This window comes from Xiphias gladius, chromosome 10, assembly GCF_016859285.1.
Source record: "Xiphias gladius isolate SHS-SW01 ecotype Sanya breed wild chromosome 10, ASM1685928v1, whole genome shotgun sequence".
Classification (NCBI taxonomy): Eukaryota; Metazoa; Chordata; class Actinopteri; order Istiophoriformes; family Xiphiidae; genus Xiphias; species Xiphias gladius.
Window position 1 is genome coordinate 6319364 of NC_053409.1, and position 24465 is coordinate 6343828.

General features: G+C 38.9%; 1 protein-coding gene across 1 annotated transcript in view; it reads left to right on the top strand.

Annotated features, from left to right (window-relative positions):
- Positions 1-24465, top strand: part of alk (ALK receptor tyrosine kinase) — a 322063-nt gene that overhangs the window by 111367 nt on the left and 186231 nt on the right. Inside the window, exon 2 of the mRNA XM_040136347.1 lies at positions 20813-20923. Coding sequence (XP_039992281.1) covers positions 20813-20923 — 111 coding nt within the window. The remainder of the gene's footprint in view (positions 1-20812; positions 20924-24465) is intronic.

Here is a 24465-nt window from a genome sequence, read left to right on the forward strand (position 1 = left end):
TGTTGATGAATATATTTTGAAGTGGGTGATTTGTGGTCAGGTTTCTTCGAGATTTAAATGTACATGCTTCATACTGTATGGTCACCGCCTAGTTTGTAATCCTAAACAAGCATTGCAGTTTGAGGTTTTGTTATCATTCATTTTAGCAGTGATCTCTATCCAACAGAGGGAGCTGCCGTTCACCCGCAGCCTGTCTGTCTCTTCAGGGCCACTGCACTCACACACTCACCGTATATGTACCTATTCGCCACTGTTTGGCATCAATTCTCACAGATATTGATCTGTGCAGGCCGTACCCTTGGGCAAGGTGATTTTACACTTATCTCCCCCCACCTCTCCAACTCCCCAATATCAGCCTAGTGTAGCATTCACTGCGCTTTGGGGATGAGAAGGAATCCCACTGGATTTCTCTCTGACTGCTTGTCAGTATTGCCATTGTCATCGTGGGATTGATGTATTAGGTCACTTGTGCATAAGCATACATATTAAAGACACGTATACAGGTCTAATCTCACTCTAACACACACACAAACACATGCACATTTTCTTTGGAAAATAACCACAATCAGGGCTCATGTGAAGATATTGATCAAAGGATCCCTGTGATGCCTTTTACTCTGTTTCATTCACCAAAGCATTGTTTATGGAAACATCAGGGGTCATGGTTCAGGTCCAAGTGTGGGCAGAAACATTTTATTAAAAGATCATTTAATCCTTTGCCCTATCAACGGCTCAATGGCTACATAGAAAACAGCCATAGTATTGATCCAACACATAGACCTTTCTCAGCACCTTACAACCTCCTATACTCATATTTATTTCAGGAAAATGTTAAAATTCCAACCCTTAAACCTTAAAGAGGGAAGGGAAAAACGAGGGAGGGTCGGGTCATAGTATACAGTTATCCCATATCCAAAACAGTCATATTCTCCCTCCTGAACATTTTGAACATTTCTTTCATTCATTCTGAAATGGCAACTTTTCTAAGAAGCTGTGAATAGCAGGTTTCTGCAGCACAGTAAAGTGCAGTGCGCCAATTATCATGTTAAGAAAGACTTCAGAAAGACTTAAGGAATTTAATGCACAAGACTATCTGAAGTATGAGCTTTACCGGCGCTGTCAGGATCAGGACATGTGCAGTTGTGAATAAAGATCCCGGAAGCTAATATGCTGACTCATTTGATAATCCATGCTTTTAAGAGTGCAATAAATACATCACACAAACAATAGCTCGGGGAAACCTCTAAAAGTTAGATTATCAAAGGTTTTAGTTCCTGCTTTCTGGTGATTTTTCATTTGTCATAAAACAATTACACACCGTAAACCATAGGCATCTTTTAATGACCCGCAAAGTTTAACGGGTATAAGTGAATGATGAAGGAAGAAAGGATTTCATTATAGTTTTATACTTGCACACTGAATAGAACAAATTTGTTTTTTACTGGAGTCATGTTTGAATCTCATCTTGTCTAAATCAAATAAGCCACTCATTGAGAAAAGAGTATTGCTCTTAATGTGACACTGTCTCATTGACTCCCAGCTAAAAAACAAACACTTTCTCACCCGTCTAATGGATTGATAACTGCTACAAGCATAACCATGGAAACTGTATTTCTGGTGCAACGCAGTTTGACTATTTGGACACAGCAGTTATAGTGCAGGGCCCACATTTTGCTTTTAACTATTTCTAACAATTGCAGAAAAATGGCAAAATTTTAATTTCAGATACAATTTCTAAGAAAATCAAGTGGACGTAAGTGGAAGTCAACTACATGCCATTACTAACATCACAGGTGTTAAACAGGGTCACTCCTTCAGCTGAATACCCTGCCATTAAATTAGATTAAGCAAACATGTTTGGCCCTAGTAATACAAGGATTACAGCCTCAGGTTCCACACTAGGAGCAGCCAGGTTCAGTGATTTTTGTGATGGTGATGGGATTGTTGAGAGGGACATGAGAGGATTGTGTAGGTTGCTTCAAGTGGGGTTAACATGATGGTAATGACATTGGGACACCCTGAATCTGGAGGGCCACAAGGGGGAGAGAGAAAAGAGGCAAACATTGGCGGCTTCTGCATGGGTGATAATGCGTCATGTGTTTGTGTTTGCGTGTTTTGAAGAGCTGCCTTTTGTATGTCTGCAAATATAGAGGGAGAGAACTCACATGCACACAGATGGAGGTACGGTAATTGTGTTTCACCCTGCTTAGTCTCTTCTCTGATGAGTTACTGCACAGTGTCTGACCAGCAGGTGGGTGGAGGGAACCACAAGAATTAGAGAAGTAGCGGGATACCATTTAAACAACACAGTGTGTCTGGAAAGAACTGTGTGGTTTAAGCCTCCTGTTGTTTGTGTGGCCTGAAAAGCCCTGATTTTGCCTTTTTTGGCTGCAGCACGAGTTGTACCTTTGTGTACATACAAGTGCATGTTCTGCATCAATAGTAATTGCTATGCATGGAGAGGGTGCAACACAGCGTCATTCCTGTTCAGTGTTGATTCTTGGCTTAGCTCACAGTGTATGGGACTGACTTGCTGCCTTCATTATGCAATGGCAGCCACTAAAACCCCTAAAATCTTCCGTTCCTTCGAGATCCAATAAAAATCAGATTTAGTTTTGCTATGTCGGTACAAATACACACCAATCATTTCAATAACGATTGTTAGTAATTCTCTTATTATTGTGGGCAGATGTAGCTTTCATTTCTTCTTATTTTTTTGTCCTCTGATGTGGTCAATTATCTCTTTCAGGAAAATTCGATTGACTCATATTTTTGGTTAATGGCACTTGACACTAATGGGGGAGTTTGCACAGGGGCAGCTACGCCCTGCCAGCCAGAGAAGCCCCATCATTTTAGATCCACATTCAGTAAGTGTTGGCCTTATATGAGAGGCATGGTGCAGTAAGCCAAAGGATTGATCAATAACAGGGAGGCTGCAAGGAAACAAATGCAAACAAAGGCATATGCACATACACAATTCCCTACTTACATCACAGACACAACCTTTCAAGAGTTCTTGGTGAAGGTAATGAGATTATATATCAGTAACGAGTTGTAAAGAGTGAAATAAGGCTCTGATCTGAGAGAGGGAGAATCTCCTAGAATGTGGCAAAACCAATATTTCTGGTGACTTCAGTACTATGAGATGTGACATAATAACTGTATTAATTATAGTAATTGATATGTTGCACATTTATAGCAACCAATGTTGCTATTACAAAGATTTTTTACAGATATTAGAAATACAATTATATATTTAAAATAAATAGATAAATAAAAATTAGACAATTGTACTACAATACAGTAAAGTTTAAGATGTCTAAATTGTGGTTAATGTTATGGTTATTCCGACTCTGCAGAGGTAACATAATTTAACATCTACTATAGGCTATTTTAACCAGACAATGCCAGGTGAGTACGTGACCCAAACAGTCCCTTAAATGAGTAGTTACATTTATATTAGTAAATTTTATTTTTTTAGAAGGCGCCTGCTGTGGTGTCTGTAGCAGAAATTGGCCATAGTCCCAGTGGTGTGGTGTAGTCCCAGTTGGTGCCTCTCATGTATTACCAAGTCCTGGTCGGTGGGTATTGCAGCTGGTCATGGTGAAGCTTTAAAGTACTTTACTGTTAGGCAGTTTAATCTGTGACAATGCGTTATATTTTACATGATCAGTAGTAGTAGTAAGTATAATGTAGAAAAAATTGGAAATACTTAAGTACAAATACCGCAAAATAGTTCTCGATTTACTCCAGTACAGTACTTGACTACTAAAGTACAGGGTGTGCTGGTTTGCTTCTTTATAATAGAGATTCAAATCCGCTTCTGTTGATGTAATAGGGTCTGATTGGAATGATCAACAACACCTGTGGTGCTGCTTCAGCCATTGTAGTATTGTTAACCAACATTGTGTACGAGTCAGTCAGAGTTTAAAAATGTGCTTGTGAACCCTTCTGAAAATGTCACCAAAGAAATTTCCAAAAATGGCTGTCATGGAAATACACAGAGAGGCACGTTTTCAAAAGGATACATAGACATCATGCCACCCTCCAACACACACACACACACACACACACACACACACACACACATGCATTCTCTCTCTCTCTCTCTCTCTCAAATCCTCCAGTTGTTCTGGCAGAACGACAGTTTCCTTGACACACATCACAGACACACTCCCACTCAGATCTGCAAGAATGGAGCACAAACTAGACCTAATAAAAGACCTGGACTGTTAGCAAATTCTGCTGCCATGTTTCTATGTGAATTGGATGTTGGTATTAATATTTGATGCAGAGTGGAGGCATCCTGCAAGCATAACCACATGCAGCAGGAGGGCTAACATGTTGAGGAAATAATAAGTAAAATATGTTATATATATATACATATATAATATATAATATAGCATAATAAGTTTCTGAGAAACTGGTCTGCTGGTTAGCTTATGTTATGTTAGCATGTAGCAGGTCAGTGAATAATCTACAGGGAATGATTGAATTTCCTGTTTAAATTCACATATCCTTGAATAAGTTGATCAGAAAACAGACTGATCTGTAGGACTGCCTTTAAATAGTCATTACATATTATCATTGCATTATTAATATTGAAATGTTGTTACAGTATTACAGTACAATAGTCCATACTCCCCATATTTGCAATTCAACATGCAAATATTGCATCAGGATTGCGTAGTTTTCTTAGAAATTACTAGATCAGATGAATAGGTTTTCGGATCAAAAACTAAAAACAACACAGGGTGAGCATTTTTCTAAATGGCAAGAGGAAAGTGTGGGACTCCCACTTAGACAAAGCTCCACTGAAGAGATGTCAAGGGACAAAACTGAGAGGCAACATAGATGATTTACTGCTAGTGGCTGCCTTGCTGTAGTGGAGGGGAATCACACAGAATAAGGAGCAGGTAAGAGTCAGATTTCATGGAGAAAGAGAGAGAATACTGGTGTGAAAAGGGAGCTGGAAGGATTGACTTCCACACAAGAGAGATATTGTGTATGTTTGTGTGTACGTGTGTGTTTGGGAAAAAGAGAGGGCAAGCAGACACCGGTTTATTTATAGAGTACCATTTCAGTTTTTAAAAGCCTGCACGCATTAAATTAACATCGGCGATTATATGGGGAGCAGGGAGTTGTTGTGGTAAATCATGTCCACTTTCATACAGTGGCAGCTCTTTCTTGATGGACTTTGTTTGTTAGTGGGGCCTCATGCAGAATGCATGCAACGCAGCCAAGATACTGCATAATTTCAAGGGGCAAAGGAAGAGAGACTGTTCGTCTGTGGATAATGTGTGGCAGTATGTGATTTGTGCTGACATTCAGAGAGACTATCAGTGTCAGACCAGTCAACTGAGGGGATTTTTGACTGTCTCCTCTTAGATGATGTTTTTTTTTTTTCATTTGATCTGTGACTTGCAGCAAAGACATCAAAATTGTCATAGCTAAGAATGTATTTGCCATAATGTTGCCAGATTTTCCCACTGCACCGTGGCGCAGATTTACTGACACACACAGAACTTCTGCAAGAATGTAAAAGTAAGACAAAAGGAAATGAACAGGTGTTTCAGGTTAAGGAGTTTAAAGTTTGACACGTTACCTCTCCAAGACAAATACCGAAATAGCTCACTTTTTTGCTAACAGCAGAAAGCTGCAATCTGGATTTTCACTGTTATAATTTTGTCAAGATAGGATCCCTCTATGCGCAAAGCAGAATTTGCCAAGTATATTCAAATGTATAATGATCATCACCAAGCTCAGCCCATTTCAGGTTTTAACCTTTACAAGGGAAGAGATTAAATTATACTCAATTGGTTTGAAATAAGTTTTGTATATAGTTATACATATTAGATATATATTTGTTGTTAGTTATATGCATTCATATATATGTGTGTGTGTGTGTGTTTGTGTGTGTGTGTGTGTGTGTGTGTGTGTGTGTGTGTGTGTGTTTGTGTATGTGTATATATATATAAATTTTATATGTATATTGAAATTTCAATCCATTTTTTTTTTCTTTCTTTCTTTTCTCTATTATGGCTCCTACTGTGTTTATCTCTGTTGATGATGCAACTAACATCAAGAAATCAGTCTATCAACTCATTTGAATTGATGACGGATTGCTCTGATCCCTCTGATGCCCACGGTCATGTTAGACACATGTACTGTACCTGCCACTCCTCTGTTATAAGATGGAGGCGGAAGTTTGATGAAACGGTAGATCATTTGTTTTACTGTGTGCCCTAAGGAAAGAAGAGGAGAGGTTGACTGGGTGATTTCTCATGCTTTAAATGGTAGCTAGAAAGATGATCATTTACACAGTAATGTATAAAAAATGTAGCTGTGGAATCACTGGTCTGGCAGAAATTTCACTGACTCTGCTCCCACATAAAAACAACATTCCCATCAGTTGTCAAAGGCATCAGCTGCAACCAATATGATCACTGGCATGACAAGTTGGTTTCATAACTGATTTGCCAGAGACCAAAGACGAGGCCAACGGGGTGGCACAATGTGGCATGACCCCTTATTCCCCATTGAGGTCTGTCACACTGTCCATGCAGAAATGTAAATTCTACTGAATGCTACTCTACATACATCAGAGAAAGACCAGATTCTGTTTTTACCACAGCTTGCCTGCTTCCAGGGTTTGACAGTATATCTGTCTGTTATGTTGTTGCCTGGTTACAGAGCAGAAAGCAGGAGGATGCTGGACATCAAAGTGAAATTTAAAAATCCTCTCTTCCTGACCTTAAAAGCTCCCAATCAAATCCAACAGATTGTAAAAATACGGCATGAGTGTGAAATTGAGTATCCATGTCCTGAAAGTATTGGAGAAAATGAATACAAGGAGCACTGCAAAGTGTGCTGCAGATTACAGCGAAATGTGTATCATTAAACATCATGTTTTGGAAACAAGTCAATATGCAAAGGTTCACAAGACTTCAGCAGTTTTTTCACAATTTCTAAAAAGGGGCATTGTCTCCATTGTCTTGATCCACTTGAATTATAATTGTTCTTTTTGGTTAAATATTTATGAGCAAAAAGCAGGATTTCAAATGTTTGTTTGGCTGTCATTCTGAAAATTATATCATTGTTGTACTAGTGCAGGCTGTGCAGCTGTGTTTAAGATGAATTAATTTTGATAGTTTTAAATAGACTTTATTATTCACATACTATCATTTTAGAGCCATCTGCCCATCTTTTGGCCAATAAGAAGAACCCACAGTTTCCACTGGACATTAGGCGACATGTTCCACATTTTTTCACTTGAGTAAAACTGGCAGCTCTCTTTCTCTCTTCAGTGTGCCAGTTCAGGCTGATGTGACAACTGTGTCATGTCAGCTGTTGTAGCTGCAGGTGATTGATTGGTGAACAGTAAGAGACAAGCAGGGTATAGTGGCTACACTGACTTAAACCGTTGCCCTCGTGCTCTGTTTGCCCCTCTGGAGCAAATAGATAAAAACATGATTAGTATAATTATTACTAGTATTGTGTTTGTTAACGCTGCTCTAATATTCTTTATTGTGAGAAAGCCTGCCAGGATCTTGTTTAATACACCATGATGTCACCAGTTTTAGTGTTGCATTTATCTGTTTCAGCGAGGAAGAGAAGTCTGCCCTTTTCTCCTCTACAACTTTTTTTCTTTCTTTGTGAACATGAACTTTTTTTTTATCGTAGTGTATATGAATGATCATGGTTGGATTGTATGTTTAGTGGAAACTAAGGTTGTATGACTGTTTCGTGATTAATAGGTTTTAATTAGTCAGTCAAAGAGCTTCGAGAACTTTGTATGGAGACGGTAGTTGAGTGTGGATATGTGGTCAGTATGTTGTAACTACTAGCTTTAAACCCGTGTAATGTTCTGGATGATGTGAAATTTCAAGTGATTAGGAAAAAATGACTTGCTTCCCTTGAGTCCTTCAGTAAAATGTTTATCCATACCTGTCAGCCCTCCTGTGTTCCCCAGGATTCTCGCGTATTTTACCCTTGTCTCTCGCTGTCCTCCAGTATTTTAACCTCTCCAAAAAAAATTCCACCAGGTCTATTTGATGTGTTTGCTACATTCCTCTCCAGTAAAGCAGGCGGCAGTATGTAGAACATTGGCAGTAAAAATGTAGTGATTTTATAAATAATTGAATTGATAGTGAGGAGAATTAATTCAATTAAACGCCAGCTGCCAAGAAAACAAGAAGAAGAAAAGGAGAAGGAGAACAGCAGCGCGAGGATTCAATGATGGATAGATGATAGAGGGATGGAGTACTTGCCAAAAAGGCTAAAAGTTTGCGTAAGTATCTCACCAAATGGGAGGACGGTTACCCGTACTTAATGAAGAACAACATCGGTCAAAGTCATGGTTTTTGTAAAATATGCCACACAGAATTTAGTGTAACACATGGAGGGAAGCGCCATCTGAGCCAGCACGACAACTCTTCCAAGCATAAGTGTGCCCGAGAGGGAGCAGAATGCTCCACCAGTGACTGCATTTGTAGCTACAAACGTTTTCTGAGGCAGATCGGGTGACCAAAGCTAATCGGAAAATTTCAAAAGCTTTGTGCCAAAAATAATGTGGCCTCCAGCTTTTGCGATGATTTGAACCGTAGTGTAGCAGACGTGTTCCCAGACTCCGCCATCACTCTGACGTACTCAGCGGGAAACACAAAAGCAACACAACAAATCAAAGGTAAGATGGCTATGTTAAAGCTAGTCAAACAGCTACCTATATATTTTGTATGTATGGTTAAACAGGTACAAAATGCATTTGAATGCACTTGATATATTCTAACATTTGAGAACCCAGGATAACTTTGATTTGATGATTTTTTTTATTAATAAGCATAAGTTCCAAGCTTCAGTAATTGGTGGTAGTTTGGGCTACGTGTGTGTGTGGTGTGTGTGTGTGTGGCAGTAGACTGTGTTTGGTGTGAGACTGTGTGTGAAAAATAAAAAAAAAATATAATAAAATTAAAAAAAATTTTTAATATAAGCTAACAGGAGGAGCTGGAGGGCTTGATGAACACAACACAAACAACATAACATTTTTTTTTTTTCTTTCATTTGATCAACGTTTATATAGCAGCTTTTTTTTTTTGTTTTTTTTTTTTTTTTTTTTTTTTTTTTTTTTTTTTTTTTTTTTTGTTTGTTTTTTTTGTTTAGCAAAAGAAGCATTCCACAGCATTCCCCTTTCCTCCCTCTATGCTGATTATATGAAAAAATTATGCAAAATTTAATTATTATTTATTAGAAGAAAAAGAAGAGAGTCCCTAGTCCAGGACTGCATTTGTTGTTTTGTTTGTCCAGCTGTCCAAAACTTCCAGTGGAGGACGTTTCGGATTGGATTGGATATACTGTACACCCACTCTGACATAAGGTAAATGCCCCCCCCCCCCCCTCTCCTCTCCCTCACACACACGTTGACCTTGGTCACTTTTGGCAACATTACATAGACTTGAATTCATTCCCTGGAGACTTACCCTAACCCTAACCAATACTCGCCTAACTCTAACCCTTACCCTTACCCTTACCCTAACCTTAACCATAACCAATTAATGCCTAACCCTAACCTTAATCTAACCTCAGTTCACACCTTAACCCTAACCTTAACCAGGACCTCAGTAATGACATTGTGCCTCATTAGGACTTTGGACCCCATGAGGACTACTGGTCATGACAAGGGCAGTGTGTATACCAGAAAATTTCCCAAAGAGGTAACAAAAACGCATACACAGACAAACACACACACACACACACTTTCCTCTCTTTCTCCCTAACGCGTCTTCCTACCTCCTCACACCCTCATGAGTCCGATCTCATAATTACACCATGAGCTATCTGAGACCACTTACTAAACTCAAAATGATTCTCGTTTTCAGTGCAAAGAGATATGAGCCCTACAAAGAGTTTGGAGAGTTCATAGACTGACAACCTGAAGCTGCTGACATAATGCAGTACCAGATGGCTTAGTCTGCTTGCCATGCGTAAAGAGACCGCTGAATCAGTGGGTTGCTTTACAGTACTGTAATAGTAAACTCCAGTCAACAATTATTTCCACAATTTATAATGGTATGTTCCATTGCATTTTTCACCATATACAATATTGCCACCCTATATCCCTATATGTATAGGCATACTTTAACAGTCATGAGGAGTTGGAGAGGAGTGCCAACGTTCATAATATGGCAAGGCATCTCTGTGATATAAAAACATACTTTATGTTCCTGGGTGTTGCCCTTAAGTCTTTAGCTGAATTTAGTATGACCTTTCAGGTTGGCGTCATGACTTCTTGGGTTAGTGTCAGAATAATAGATGAATATTTGCATATGATATTAATTATTATTTCCCTGTTACTTTGTTGTGACTACCAGTACTGTCTAGAGTCAGAGGGAGTACAGATTCACATGAGATGTGCAGGCTGATGAGGCGATTCTTGGGCTACTTCATACCAGCCTGGGCCTTCATGGATGTGCCTCTCAGGGAGCTGGACAATGGAAAGGAACATCAGTTGGCAGATGAAGACCTCTTCATTGAACCAGAGACAAAGGCATTCATCAGAAATGCAGAGCTCCCTGTTTCAACCACTAAAAAATCTTTCAATGAGTATATTACTCTGTAGTTTAATATAATTATGATCTTCTCTTTTGACAACCTGAGAGAAGTATTTTAGTGTTCCTGAGATGTTTGCCACTATCTAATGCATATTGTTGTTGTTTTTTTACTATTACTCTGTCATAGAATTGTGAGAAACTTCGATGGAGCAGTTGTGCGGAATATGTCCGCCCCCTTGCCACTCAACCCCCAACTCCTGAAGGACTTGAAAGTTCTGGACGCTGCATCTCAATTTGACATCACTCCAGGGATAGGTAGAGATTAGGGACAGTTTGCTATTGATAACAACAAAAACAACTGAAAATGTATACTTTGAGTGTTATTAATCATTGCACGGTTTAGATAAATCAACAATGTTCAGTTAGCAACACTGTAGTTTTATTTTACAGTGGCAAGACTAGGGGCCCTGTTCCCTCATTTTAGCTGAGGCTAACCTGAGATGTATGTAAGTATGGTGTGAAAGATTGATAGACAGAATGGCACTGGACAACAGTACTGTTTTTTGATTGACTGTCATGTAAAATCAACCACAGTGGTCAAACTCACAAATACAGTCTTTCTCAGAAGGTGTTGAGGAATCTGTGACCTATGTATACAAAGAGTTCCTTGCAGGAGATCCCCACAACGAATAAAACGGTACCCCCCCATCCATTCTCTCACTCAGCCTACCGCTCCCATCCATTTTTGTAATCAACCTCTCTTACCATAATATGTAAGTGATGTGTACATATCCTCATTCAAGTAATACATAAATAAACTTTTACATGCTGAAGTTATATGCCTTTTGCGTTTTCATTTATATAATGTATGGACGTTCACAGCATTTTACTTTCAACCAGGTATCTCATTCTGAGCACCTAATATTCACTTAGGCCTACTTAATGTAGTTTACACAGTCCTTGATGCACTAATGTTTTAAAGCAAGTGGTTTCAAGTGGTGATTTTAGAATTCATTGTGTGTGCCCTTGTCTAAATGTAAGGGGTATGTGGACTGCGGTAGGGGCGGTGGAATGGCCGAAAGGCGCAGGGCGCAAAAAAATTTCCCCTATTTTGAAATCCCAGTGTTGACAGGAATGTTTTATCCCTGATTTCATCACATTGCATTAGATATCTTAGGGCTACCAGATGCCAACACTGCGATCAGCTGACTGAGGCCAAGGTTAATGCCGCTTTATAATTAAAACTTCATGTCGGCTGTTTCTCATTGTTTGCAGTGACAGAGCCCTCTGACGACAATCAGAGGCACAGAGTTGGAAGAAGACCTTTACATCTCTTTGCAGGGAGATTTGTAAAAAACGCTCTGTCATGAGGAATGAGGATTACTACACTGGCAGTAGCTAGGTTAGAGCCAAGAGCAGAGCAGTAGAACATTTTTTCTTCGTTCCTATTATATTTACTGTATTTCTGCATCAGCATGCATAAAACACTAGGTAAAAGTAAACTGTTTTATTGCCCGTGTCTGTGTTATTTTAACTTTATATCATTTGTTTTTCACTCTCATAGCATAAATGTTTCTGATCCTGTGCCCCAGAAAGTTTTAATCAGTGCGATCCATAGGAAACTACAGTAATTTCACCTTTATGATTGTTCACCTCTTGTGCACAGAGTGGGCTTTGAAACTTGCTTTTTGATGAACGATGCATATGTGAATGGAATATCCAACTAGCCAGTTCAGTATACTCACACACACCAATATGTTAATCATCTACTGAGTAATAGATGAGCTACAAACTAATCCATGCCTCAGCCATTGAGTAAGGCCAAATTAGATCTTTCTTGGTGGGTGCTTTGATGATGTAACAAAACAATCACCCCAGTATCATGGACAAACACTTTGAAGTCAAGGAAGGGATGATGAACTCGGTAATTTATGTTGTAGTATAGTTCAAACAGCAGGTGCCTGAAGTAAATTTCCCCCTTGAGCTTCCCCAGCGATAAGTTATCTCTCCTCCTCTTCTCTCTCACTTCTTGACTTGACTTGACTCGATAGGCAGTTTGTTTATTAACCATTATTTCTTAAATCTTACTGTAAGTAGAGCGAGCATGAGCTGTTAGAGTGGAGGTGGAATGGATGTACACGGAAGTTTTCTGCTGAAATTTCAGCAGTTCAAGTCCAGTGAATAAGCTTCCAGTAAATGCCCAAGGTAAAGGGGGAAAAAAAAAAAAAAAGTTTAGGTCATCAAAAAATGCAAAATCAGGTGAATTTCACAGTTAACTTTTTCAGGGATTAAGAAGTTGGATAATTTACAAATTTCCTGCAGCAATGGAAGTAAATGAAACCTTTGAAGCTGATGCAAACAATTCCTACAGGTGCCCTAACTTATGTTGATAACCTACAGATTCTGTGTGTACAAAGGCAGTCTTGGAACAAACTGTGTTACTATACCCTCTGATGAATTATTAGGACATCACTGTACTGCAGGGAGTAGTACTGTACATTGCTGTCAGAACAGTGAGAAAAAAGCAAGTGACAAAGGAAGACAGACTGGTTGGTAAGGGGCTCATCCTACAGCAAGATAAATACCCACCCCATTAGAGGAAAAGAGCTAGATGGCAGCTTCAAATGATGGAAGACCGGCACAGTCTCAGGACTTAAATGCCATGTAGCTGGTTTGGGATGAACTGGACAGAAAGTGCAAGCAAAGCAACCAACAAGTGCGATGCATTCGTGTGAACTTCCGCAACAGTGTCAGGACGAACTTTCCAAACGATATTTCATTTCCATTGTAGAAAGAACGTCACAAGTGTATTGTTTTGCTGCTTTTTCTACGATTTCTAAGCAGATTTATGGACATTTATTTGCAACGGACATTGGAGATATCATCAGCAACACTTAATCTAAAAATATGTCTATCATGTCTGTGTGTTCAGATTTGACTGACTTTGATTCATGACTCTGACAAATAGCTCAAGTACCCTCACTGACTCAATGAGCCATTGTTTTCAGAAATCCGGCATGCACCTGCCCCTTTGACTTCACATGGTATCTTTGGCTCACATTTCTGTCGCCTTGGAGGCTTTTGCAGTAGTCTTATATTGACATATATCCACATCTGGTCAATACCGGCATAGGTGAAGGTATGCTGTGAGTATGACTCAGTGCATCACAAGCTATCTTGCATCTGTGGTGATAGTGGGAAGTAAATTAATATGGGGAGACCATTGTTTTCTGCCAAATCCTTGCATTTCTACAGTATGAAATGCAGATGTTCACAGTGGGCCTTGCACAATAAACATATGCATACAAGGGGAGGCATCTTACATAATTTATTAAATCTGTGCTTCCATAATTAAATCAGACACCCTGTGGCCACAACCTATTTTACAGAGCTTCTCAAATGAGACTGGAAGAACTTTTTTTTTTGCAACTTTCAATACCCCTCTATATCTGTAAATGAGTCATAATTAGGCATTATTTGAGAATACTGGATTGTCTGCTATTCAAGAAGTGTTTCTGTATGTTTTAGAGCACAACTGTGTAGCAAAGCTTCAAAGAAAAAGGGGCATCAGTGTACAACAGCAAAATCATTTTCTTTAATGAGCATCAGTGAAACCCAGTTGACATCTTCATTGTCACAGTGCAACCCTTTCTTTCCCTGGATAATGGTTTCAGACTGAAGCCTTATGATCCATTTCTTTGATAAAATCATTTGGTGTTCGCCTTGAGAGAAAAACACAGTGCTTGATCTTACTCTGAATTCCGGGTACACATGTCAAATGAATATAGATTACCTCAGGGACCCTCTTAAGTGCTGTCAGAAGGTATTCTTGTGATGGTATTTCAGGGCCTAGTGTTTGGCATAGCTAGTATTTCATCATGTTTCTGTCTCTGCTCATTGCAAAGTTTACTGCATTAGCAGCTAATTTACAGAGGCCACATGCTGCATCCAAAGCAAACAGTTAGTAGAGATGCATTTCATTTATCACTATTTACATGACCTCTATTCAGCTATAGTAGAGCATAATACCAAACTTCTGTACTTTATACATGTTAGAGTCAATCAAATTTTTTTTCAAAATTTTAATTCTAAAATTTGCTGCTGATTATATCAATTATTTCTGTTCATGCTTTTGTCTTCCTTTTAAAACTCAGCGACAAATATCCAAGAGGGGGAAGTGAGTTTGCTGGGTCTTTCTGCAGAGAAGAGGTTGCACTATTGGAGGCCTTAAGTCAGGCTTTATGGGCAGCTCTCTGAGCTAATAAGCGGCATCCTACAGTGGAACTTAAATCCTTTCTTGTTTACAAGACAGGGTTTATGCCAAAAAGTTTCATGTATCAACATCTTATGACAAATGCAGAAAGCCTCTTATAAACGATCCCCACTTATAACTAACATGTGTGGCAGGTGGTATTAATGTGACGATGAATGGTTTAAATCTGAATACTCTATTTAACCTTGTGTAACCTTGGTCGCTAATCATTAGAATGAGGCTTATACCTTAGAAAAACTTGACACCTCTATCAACAAAGATGAGAGATTTATGAATTATTTACTGTCACCATACTCACGTTCAAAGACTGTGTAATAAAGTGTGTTGTGTGCGAATGACTTAGTACACAATCGTTTTTTATTTATTTGGGGGGGGGGGGCATTTTTGGAATTCTGTGAAGGTCTTAATGAAAGTTGGGGTGTTTAGTGGACATGAGGGCTCCTCTGATGGAAATCAATGCAGTCTTTTGTAGCAGAGAGAGAGAGAAGCCAATTCCAAGGCCTGAGCTGCCTGATGTGGTGCAGGCAGAGTTTGACAGGCATTTAATGACACGTCACTGGGCCAGACAGGTAATCAATTTTTTTAGGCAGTAATGTATGTATCCCAAGGTAAATCTTCAATTAATGACCAAAAAGAAGAGGAAAGTTGTGATTCAGAGGGCCAAGGAGTATCAAAGTCCAACTGCGTAAATGGGTGGCTTCCTCGCTTCCCTTTTAATTAGCTGTAATCACTTGATACTTTATCTTTGACCAACACATTAGAAATGTCTATTTACTATGCAAATCTATATTTAGAGTGCAAACGTTTCAAATTTTTATGATTTCCGTGAAGACCCCCGCCAGTTTCCAGGTCTAGCTGAGCTACAGATCCACAACCTGTACACTTACCCTGCTTCCCCTTTTCATGGTTAATTGGCTACATTTCTGGATCATTGCACTGTAGTGAAATACAGCCCTAAAGCACCACATACATCATACATAGTATTGTTGCCGCAATACCTTGTGATCTTTCAATGTGTCTCTCCTTTGTTCTTTCATATTTTTAAGAATTTTGCAGGCTTTTGATTCTCAATAAATTATTTTTAATTAGTTTGAGCTTAGCCCTAACTGTAGCACTTAGTTGGCCACAACTTACATTTCAATAGATGGAGAAACCTTGCTTAGTTTTGCACGTAGACACAATGTCCTGATAAGACTTTCGCCAGGAAAACATTCATATCTGGAATCAGCTTGTGAAAGCAAAATTTTCATTTCCACAGACAGTGGGACATGACTATAGGACTGCATCAAATGGTTATTTTCATTATTCATGGAAGTGCTTATTAATTTCTTGATGAAATGATTGATCATGTTTATTATAAAATATCAGAAAATTGTAAAAAATGTCCATTGTAATTTCCCACAGCTAAAGAGTATCTATCTAGATAACTTGTTTTAATAAACCAGTCCCAGATCCAAAGATATTTAGTTTATTATCATATACTGTATGTCGAAGAAAAAAATCAAATCTTCATATTTGAGAAGATGGAAGCAGAGAGATTCATCTAATTTTAATAGTTTCATAGTTTTAATAGTTTTTGAATTTTTGACTAATCATTGCAGAAACCTGTTATTTGTCTTTGACACATGATCTGGTATAGGCCATCACACCTTCACAAACGAAATTCATTGAAATTAAGAAGAATTTTCTTATTTGTACATTTCACATTTATTTTGATTTGTACAAAATAAAAAATTAAATAAAATAAAACTATTGTGGCAGCACTAGTAGTATTAATTTGTCAGATTTAATAGCGTATAACTGCTTCTAACTCATCGCGCACTTATCATTATGTGCATAGATGTAAGGCTGTGTTAGCCATATATTACATCCTCTTTCTCCACGACCTGTAGTTCATCAAATGAGAGCTGAGTACATCAACCAACTCTCCAAAAGCTAACTCAGCAGTGAGGCTAAGCAAAGTAACGTAGATGTTCTCCTTCCCAGCTGCATCCTCTAGCGATCTCCTCACCCTGTCCTTAAGTGTGAGCTTATACACCTGTTAGAGACACATTTTGCCTGCTGTATTCCATAAGTGAGGTTGGGACCATAGATTGACTGGTGAATGATGCTTCACGTTGAGGCTGAGCTTCCTTTTTATCAAAATAGTACAGTACCTGCACCTCTACTGGCAATGTTCCAATTCACCTGTTATTCACAAGTTAAAAGAGAAATTCAAGGAAAAGAGAAAAGAAGTTGGGAAAGTGCCTCTCCAAGGTTGGTCTGACTCAGATGTTCTTGACCTGCTCATAGAGTACAGGGCAAAGACATCTAATATCAGGCCTGAAATACCACTCCTATGATACCCACTCAGACAGCCAACTTGTCCACCACCAGCTGTCAGTGAGTCAGAAAGCTACCGACTTATTACAGCAGTTGGTAAGTCAGCCAGCCAGTCAGCTCCCCCAGCTGCTGATCAGTTAGTCTGAAAGCTATTCAGCCAACCAGCAACTACAGCTACCAAGCAGCCAACTAGCCAGTCAGCTCCAGCAGCAGCCTGCCAGCTCATGCAGTATCCAAGCAGCCGGCCAGTTTCCCCTGTAGAAACAGCTGTTGATTGCAAACCAGGTCCTCTGTATGGGCCACAGTCAGCTTTTTCCACACAACCTTAAACGGGGAAAAGAAGGGTCCCAACAGCATGGACTGGTCACCACGTTTTAAAAGCGAAAGGCTCAACCAGGCCTTGACCAATGCCTCTATTCAGGCAACAACTCCTGAAGAGGACACACTTTTTTTCCAGTGACATTTTGCATGATTTCAAAGGGATTTATCCTTCCAAGAAGCACATTAAAATGAAAAACAAATCACTTTTAGGCTGGGGAAGGAACTAATGAGTAGTATTATTCATTGTCATTCATTTCTTTTGCTTCAGTTGTACAAACCATGTTTATTTTTAATTTCTTGATACTTGTCTCTTGACTCTGTGATAAAGCCTTTATTTCATCCTCATCTATTTCTGGTTAAGTTCTTTTTTTAAATACATCTGCACAGACACAAGGATTTGATATCACATTATCCACTCACTTACAGAAAAACCCGCTGATATTGTGTTTGACCCTTCTTCCATCTTGTGAGCATGTCACTTTGTTCTTAGCCTATCCATTAAGGCTTACAAAGACGCAAGCTGCCATTGTTGTTTTTAGAGATGTCATTTCATGTCACCGTTTGTTTAATACCCAAAGCAGACAGCCATCCTTTTGTAAAGGTTAAAAGATTTTATTTCAAACAAGATAAACATTTCACTGAAATGCCGGCTGCTTAACTTGCATATTTCCTCTCAACTGGATGTATCTAGCTGTTGATTTGGTATCCATAGCAGGACAACAGCATTTCTCTGTGAGCACTAAGTATAATAATTAATAGTATAGAATTTCAATGTTGTGTCAGTGTTTGACCAAGTGAAGGAATCAGTTCCTCCACACAAACAAACACACACACAAACACACACACGTGGAGACGGCAGGGCTGAGAGGTTGCGGAGGACAACACGACATCAGGTGAAGTGAAACATATTACTCGAGTTGATAACAACTGTGCTCGTTACTGTGCGTTCACAAAAACTTTCAGGCGTAAAAATCCAGTAAGAGTATTTTTTTATAATTCAAACAAGCATAAACTTGCAGAAAAGCGGCATTTTCATCAACCGCCAGTTTCCATTTACCATAGCGAGCTTGCCGGGCTAATGAAAAATTGTTATTGTCACAAGCTAAAACAAAGGCTGACAGAATGTAGCCTAACTGTTCTGTTAAAATTTAGCAAGTCCTTGGGGACTCTCTGTTTGAGGCAGCACTCCCAAACCAGCCCCTCCTCCCTGTGCCAGCGGTACCTGTCCAGCAGAGAATCCACATCAGCAGCAAGAGAGAGGAGGACAGAGGGTGAATGCGTTGTAATGACATGTTCTTCATTCTTTTTAAACTTCACCCAGTGCTTGATGTCAGGAATATTATTTATTTTATTTAGATTTTACATTGAATTTCATGGAGATATTTTTAAGTTTATATAGTAACTTTGCTGTTGTAGATATTGTAGGTACTGTTGTTGCCCTAGAAATAATTATTTATTAATATTAAAAATATAAATTTAATTATACATAAAATATAAATAAAATCAATCTCTGTTCTAAATGTATTATTTTTGTAATTATATTTTTTGTAGTTATTTTTAGTAATAAAACGAAGTGATAAGAGTACCAGTTAAGTACTGGACAGATGAAGAGTATGGATAAGTGTAGTAGAGTTCTTGAAATCATAACCGGCCCCATCCCTAGTTCTGTCACTCTTATTATCAAAGCTGAGTGTACACAACATTCAGGTTGCAGCTCATCACTTCAGTGCAAATTTTACTGGTTAAAATGAAAATGGCAGGACAAATCAGATGTTACTAACTACCATATTTATTGCATGACTAATTTCATGCTGGATTCAGATTGGATAAAATGTTACCAAACCACAACAAAAGACTAAAATGAGGTAGGAGACTCTGTCCTGTTTCACAAGGGATGCATTTGTGAAGCACAATGCACCCCATTCCTATGTTAGGTCATGAGCACTTTCAAAATTCTTCAGAAATCTCCTAGTTAAGCCCCTGCGTCTTGTACATACAGTATGATTAATGTTTAAAAAAGAAATGCATTGATCTTATTTCTTTAAAAAATAACTGTGCCCCTGAATTTTTGTTCATATACATTCACCGATGCCCCTAAAAACTAAATGTAAATGTAGAGCCCTGTATAAGAGATCCGGAAGTTAGCTGCTAGCAGAGAGTAGAAAATAAAGTAACAGTAACACTACGAAAGTATATTTCTTATTAGTAATATGTTAATACTTAGTGTTAATTTGCATGTTTTACATAATTCTGACATGGATTAATGGAGAAGGCCCTTAAAAAAATGAGACACAAAGATCAGCATCTGGTCGTCTGCTGTATATGTCTCTGGAAGTCATGCTGAGGAAGAATAAACCTTGACTAGTAAGTGTGGTTTCTTTGGCCGAAACTAAAACATGTTCTGTTCAGCGCTGCATATGCCACTGCCATAAGAGGCAACATTTACAGTCAGTCGCTCTTTAAGGCTCATTTGAAATGACTGCAGGATTTATGCAGGAGTCTCCTTCCTAGGCAGTGGTATTGGTCTGTGACATTTTACTAATTATCCATGGACTAAGGATAAAGTGAGAGCGATAGCATGTGTGTGTGTGTGTGTGTGTGTGTGTGTGTGTGTGTGTGTGTGTGTGTGTGTGTGTGTGTGTGTGTGTGTGATGGCTGTGTGGGGAGGTGGGGATACAAGAAGTTTAAGAGAAAGTTGCTCCATCTACTTTACATTAGCAGACTTCTGTTTGATCTTGTGATAATTATTCTCAGAGTTTAGAAGGTGAGGATAGAGTCAAACAAAATCAGACAAACCTGTCCTCGGGTAATTATGGAGTCTACTGATGTCCAATAAACAATTCATGTGGTGTCTCGGACTACTTTAACTATGACTCAAGTGCATTGTTCAAGTTTTATTTTTTGCTTAAATTTTAATCAGTTAGGTGAAATACCACACCGTGTTTCAATATTATTCCAGGAATTCCAATCACAGCTGGACTATGACTTTGTCACTTTTCATTAAGATTGAAGCCGTGCCAAGCTCTTCAGTGGCTTCTGTTAGATAGTAAAGCTTCCAGCAGGAAGGGCTTTGTATTGCAATGAGTGATGTGTGGGCCCTCAGATCAAACAACATTTACAGGTAACGCATGGCAATAAGGGTAGCTATGAGTGATTTGGACTTCCAAATAACTGGAACCTAAGCTTAGATACCAAAGTAGTGGAAACCAGTCAGCCCGAACAAACACAGCAAGGAGCAATCATTATTAAATTGAATGGCTTAACATTTAAAAATGGTCTTCCCTTCATTTACCTTATGTCTCTGTGACATATGCTGTGAAAGTAAGATGTGAATTTGCTGTTTTTGCAGGTGAACCATTGCCTGGAAGGACTGCTTCTGGCATTCCTAGAGGGTACTGGAGCTTCTCCTGGGTGGCTGAGGATGACCTGAGCTTTCCCAGCGACTCCATGCCCATGTCAGGTGAGTTTGACATTGTCAGCGCTACTCAGACAGATGGACAGGCCCAGACACCTCTGTTCTCCAAAGATCCTGTCTTCCAATTGGTCACAACACCTGGCATCAGCTCCGGATCAGCACACATAAATGTCTCCGTCTCACCTGTCCTCTACCATCAGCCATGGGATCGTCTCAAAACTGGGTTCCTGTTGATCAGCCTGTTCATGACCCAGTCCCAGAAAAAGAAAACCTGGATTTACAAACACATCTGGTGTCTGCCACGACGCATATAGAATCTGTCTTTGTTAATATGTGTGGGGTAACTGGCTGGTTAAAGTGGTGGAAGAAATAAAATACAGCAGGGATAAAGTAAAACTGTAAATACAAGTGTAAAATACACTATGAAAGAAGCTATGTCAAAAAATAAAACCAAAAACCTATAAAAAGAAAACTCTTACCTAGAATATTAATCAGTTGTTGGTCTGTATTGTAGTATTCAAGTTAAACACATTAAGTGCAGTGTAAGTGTGGGGATAAAGAGAATTAATTACTTTTACATTTACAGTACTGTAGCTGCTCCCTAAAGTCATTAGTAGTGCTAGTATTTTTTTATACTGTACAACACACGTATCATTAAATTTTCCAGTATACAACAACAATAGAGCTGTTGAAGAATGCAGGTAACTGCAGACAATAACATAATGTGTTATAGGTATGGAGTACAATACATGTATGACAGATTTTGTTTTGGTTTTGTTTAATGCAGAGATAAACAGTTTTAAACATATTCTCAAAAAAGATAAATTAATGTAAGATAACACTGTTTGGACAGATTCAATGTTCTAAGGCTCAGACTGAAGCAAAAAAAATGGATCAGGATATTGTTACAATGTACTTCTTTGTCATGTTGTAAAAAAAAAGTTCATACTGTTTTGAAATATGACAAAAGCTGATCATAAGACAAACAAATGTGATGGTAACAAACGGAAGGAACAAAGTTACAGCAAAGTCAAGCAGAAGTCTTTGAAAAGGACTAGATTGTGATTAATTTAACTATAATGAATCTCCAAAATATAGTTTTATTGAAATATAAATTCTTTTTGAAGAAGTTATTCAAAATTGAGGCAAAACTATTAGATACTAATGCCAAATAATTCAACTTCATTGCTTTTTTCTCTTTGAATCTTTTCAAAGAATCCAGGCATTAAGAACCAATTTACAAGTGTTAACTTTATTTTAAAAAAAACAATCATTCAATCCTCTGAAGTTGATAAACACAAGAACGAGCTATTGCATATTTAATCAACTTTAAACACCAAACATAAAGTGACAGAGCGGGAGAGAAAATACATAACATCAGTCTTCTACTACTACAGCCAAAGTGTGCAGTGCAGCAGAGTTCACTATACAGGATACTAGCATGGATTCACTGTTTTTTAAAAAACAGTACTCTGAGTTTATTGCCTTCTAATATGGATCCTGACTTACAAAATCCTTGACAAGCATCGGAGAATTATTCATCTGATGTGCAGTGGCGGAGCCATGCAGTATGTCACAGATACAATCACAAATACTTTACTGCACGTAGTAAAAAAATATTTTGCGACTCCTATTGCTCAGTTTCTAAAACAATTCTAAATATAATAGTCTTGGATCGGATCTGCAATTTCCTGTATTACCAGTACACATTCAGTTTATAGATAGATTTCAACTTTAAAATTGTGATTTTGCTAAAGGGCTGGAAGTTGATATCACCATTACCATATTTTGTACAGTTGGTGTTTAAAATTCTGTGGTCTACATACTCCTCATTCACAGGGATCATTTTCTCGGGTTCAGACTTTAATCAGCCGTATTTGCAAACAGAAATCACGCAGCTAGATTTTGACATTACGTTCCAAGAGCTTAAATCAGTCTTAATCATGCATGCAAGAGCAGGCTCTCAGTGGACCAGTCAAATCTGATGAGGAGGAGGCAGAAAGAGAGAGAGAGGAAGAGAGAGAGAGAGAGAGAGACAGAGACAGCGGTGTGAACAGGACTTCAGTCTTCAGTCCAAGTCAGTTTCTACACCATATCAACACCAGCTTCAAAGGTCAAAATAAACAATTAACGGTGCATACAACTTTCTAAATGTAAATATAATGTTGAAGGATGAACAGACATGTAGATCTATGTACTGTAGCTTCAGGGGCTTTGTACTGTACCCGTAAACACTGACCTAATGCAAAGATTTTGAAACATCAGTTAATAGAAGGTGAAAAACCATTACTGACTATATACTACTTCATGTAGATTGTAGTGGAGGAAAAAAGTCCAGTAGGGGCTGAAGCTGGCATAGCTGAGTGAAAACTGACATTAGAAGTCTAAGTTGCGAGAAAGTGATCTTTGTCCAATATTATAGCCCCGGAAATGAGCGCCTGCGTAAGCCTAAAGCCACTTGTGTGCATCCATGTCACGTCAGACTCTCAAAGCCCATTCACATCACTGGGAGGTGACAGCTCCAGCATGATTTTTTTGGCCCTTTCCAACCTCTTGGAGGGTGGGAGGTCATCCTGTAAGTGATGATTCATAGCCTCGCAGGCACCAAACTGTCACCCAACTGTTTATGAAAAACATCCTTGACTGTGAATCCCCGGGGCCTTGCTTCAGCTGCCTGTGGCTGCGACAGCCTGCAGTGGACCTAACTGTAATTGGTGTCAGATAGACACCAGCTCGCCCTACGGTTTTTGAATGAATCAATCCGTCATGCACACAGCTGACTACATTTTTCTATTATTGCCTTCGATGAGAGCTCTAACCTCTCATCTCTACTATGTTAGCCAACCAGAAAATGAGTTTGTTCTGAATGGTGATAAGTAAAGCGAGTGTGATGTGGCTGAGGCGGGCAGAATTACATCTGGGTAGTAAAAGCCAGATGATTACAAACGCTCCAAATGTTTAATAAACAAGTTCAGGGAAAAAACACAAATCATGATTACCATAAATGTTGTAGAGGTTGCCAAAATGTTGATTGAACATACAAGAACTAATGTAAAACATTTTATTTGTGAAATATATTATATTCTTTGTTATTTCACATTCCCCCCGTATAGTAAATTATAGTATGTGTGTGCCTATTTGCGCCTTCTTGAAGGGACCTTTAAAGATTAGTTGGTGTTGCATTGTGTTACATAGGACAGCTTCAGAGTATGCTGACAAAAAAGGTTTGGAAGAGGACAGGTCACAACAACAAGGCATGGCGAACATGGCTTTAGGCTGTAATGATAGATCTCAGCTGTCCCTACAGCATCTGCTGTCCGCTGGCATGTATTACCTACCATAAAAGCCAAAACAGACTGACTGGACACTTGCCACCAGCTGCCCCCATATTCTCCCTCCCTCCTGCCTCCCTGCTTCCCTTAGCAGCCTTTAGCTGCAGGGGCTACAAGTATGCAAACTTAACTTCCTTAATGGCATTTCAGTGGTGGTAAGCTGACTTCTGTGAGTCAGTAATGTCAGTAACCTCAGAGCCTTGTGACCCGAGCCCTATTCCTACTCCCGTCTACAGTGTTGTCCTCCCTTGGGGA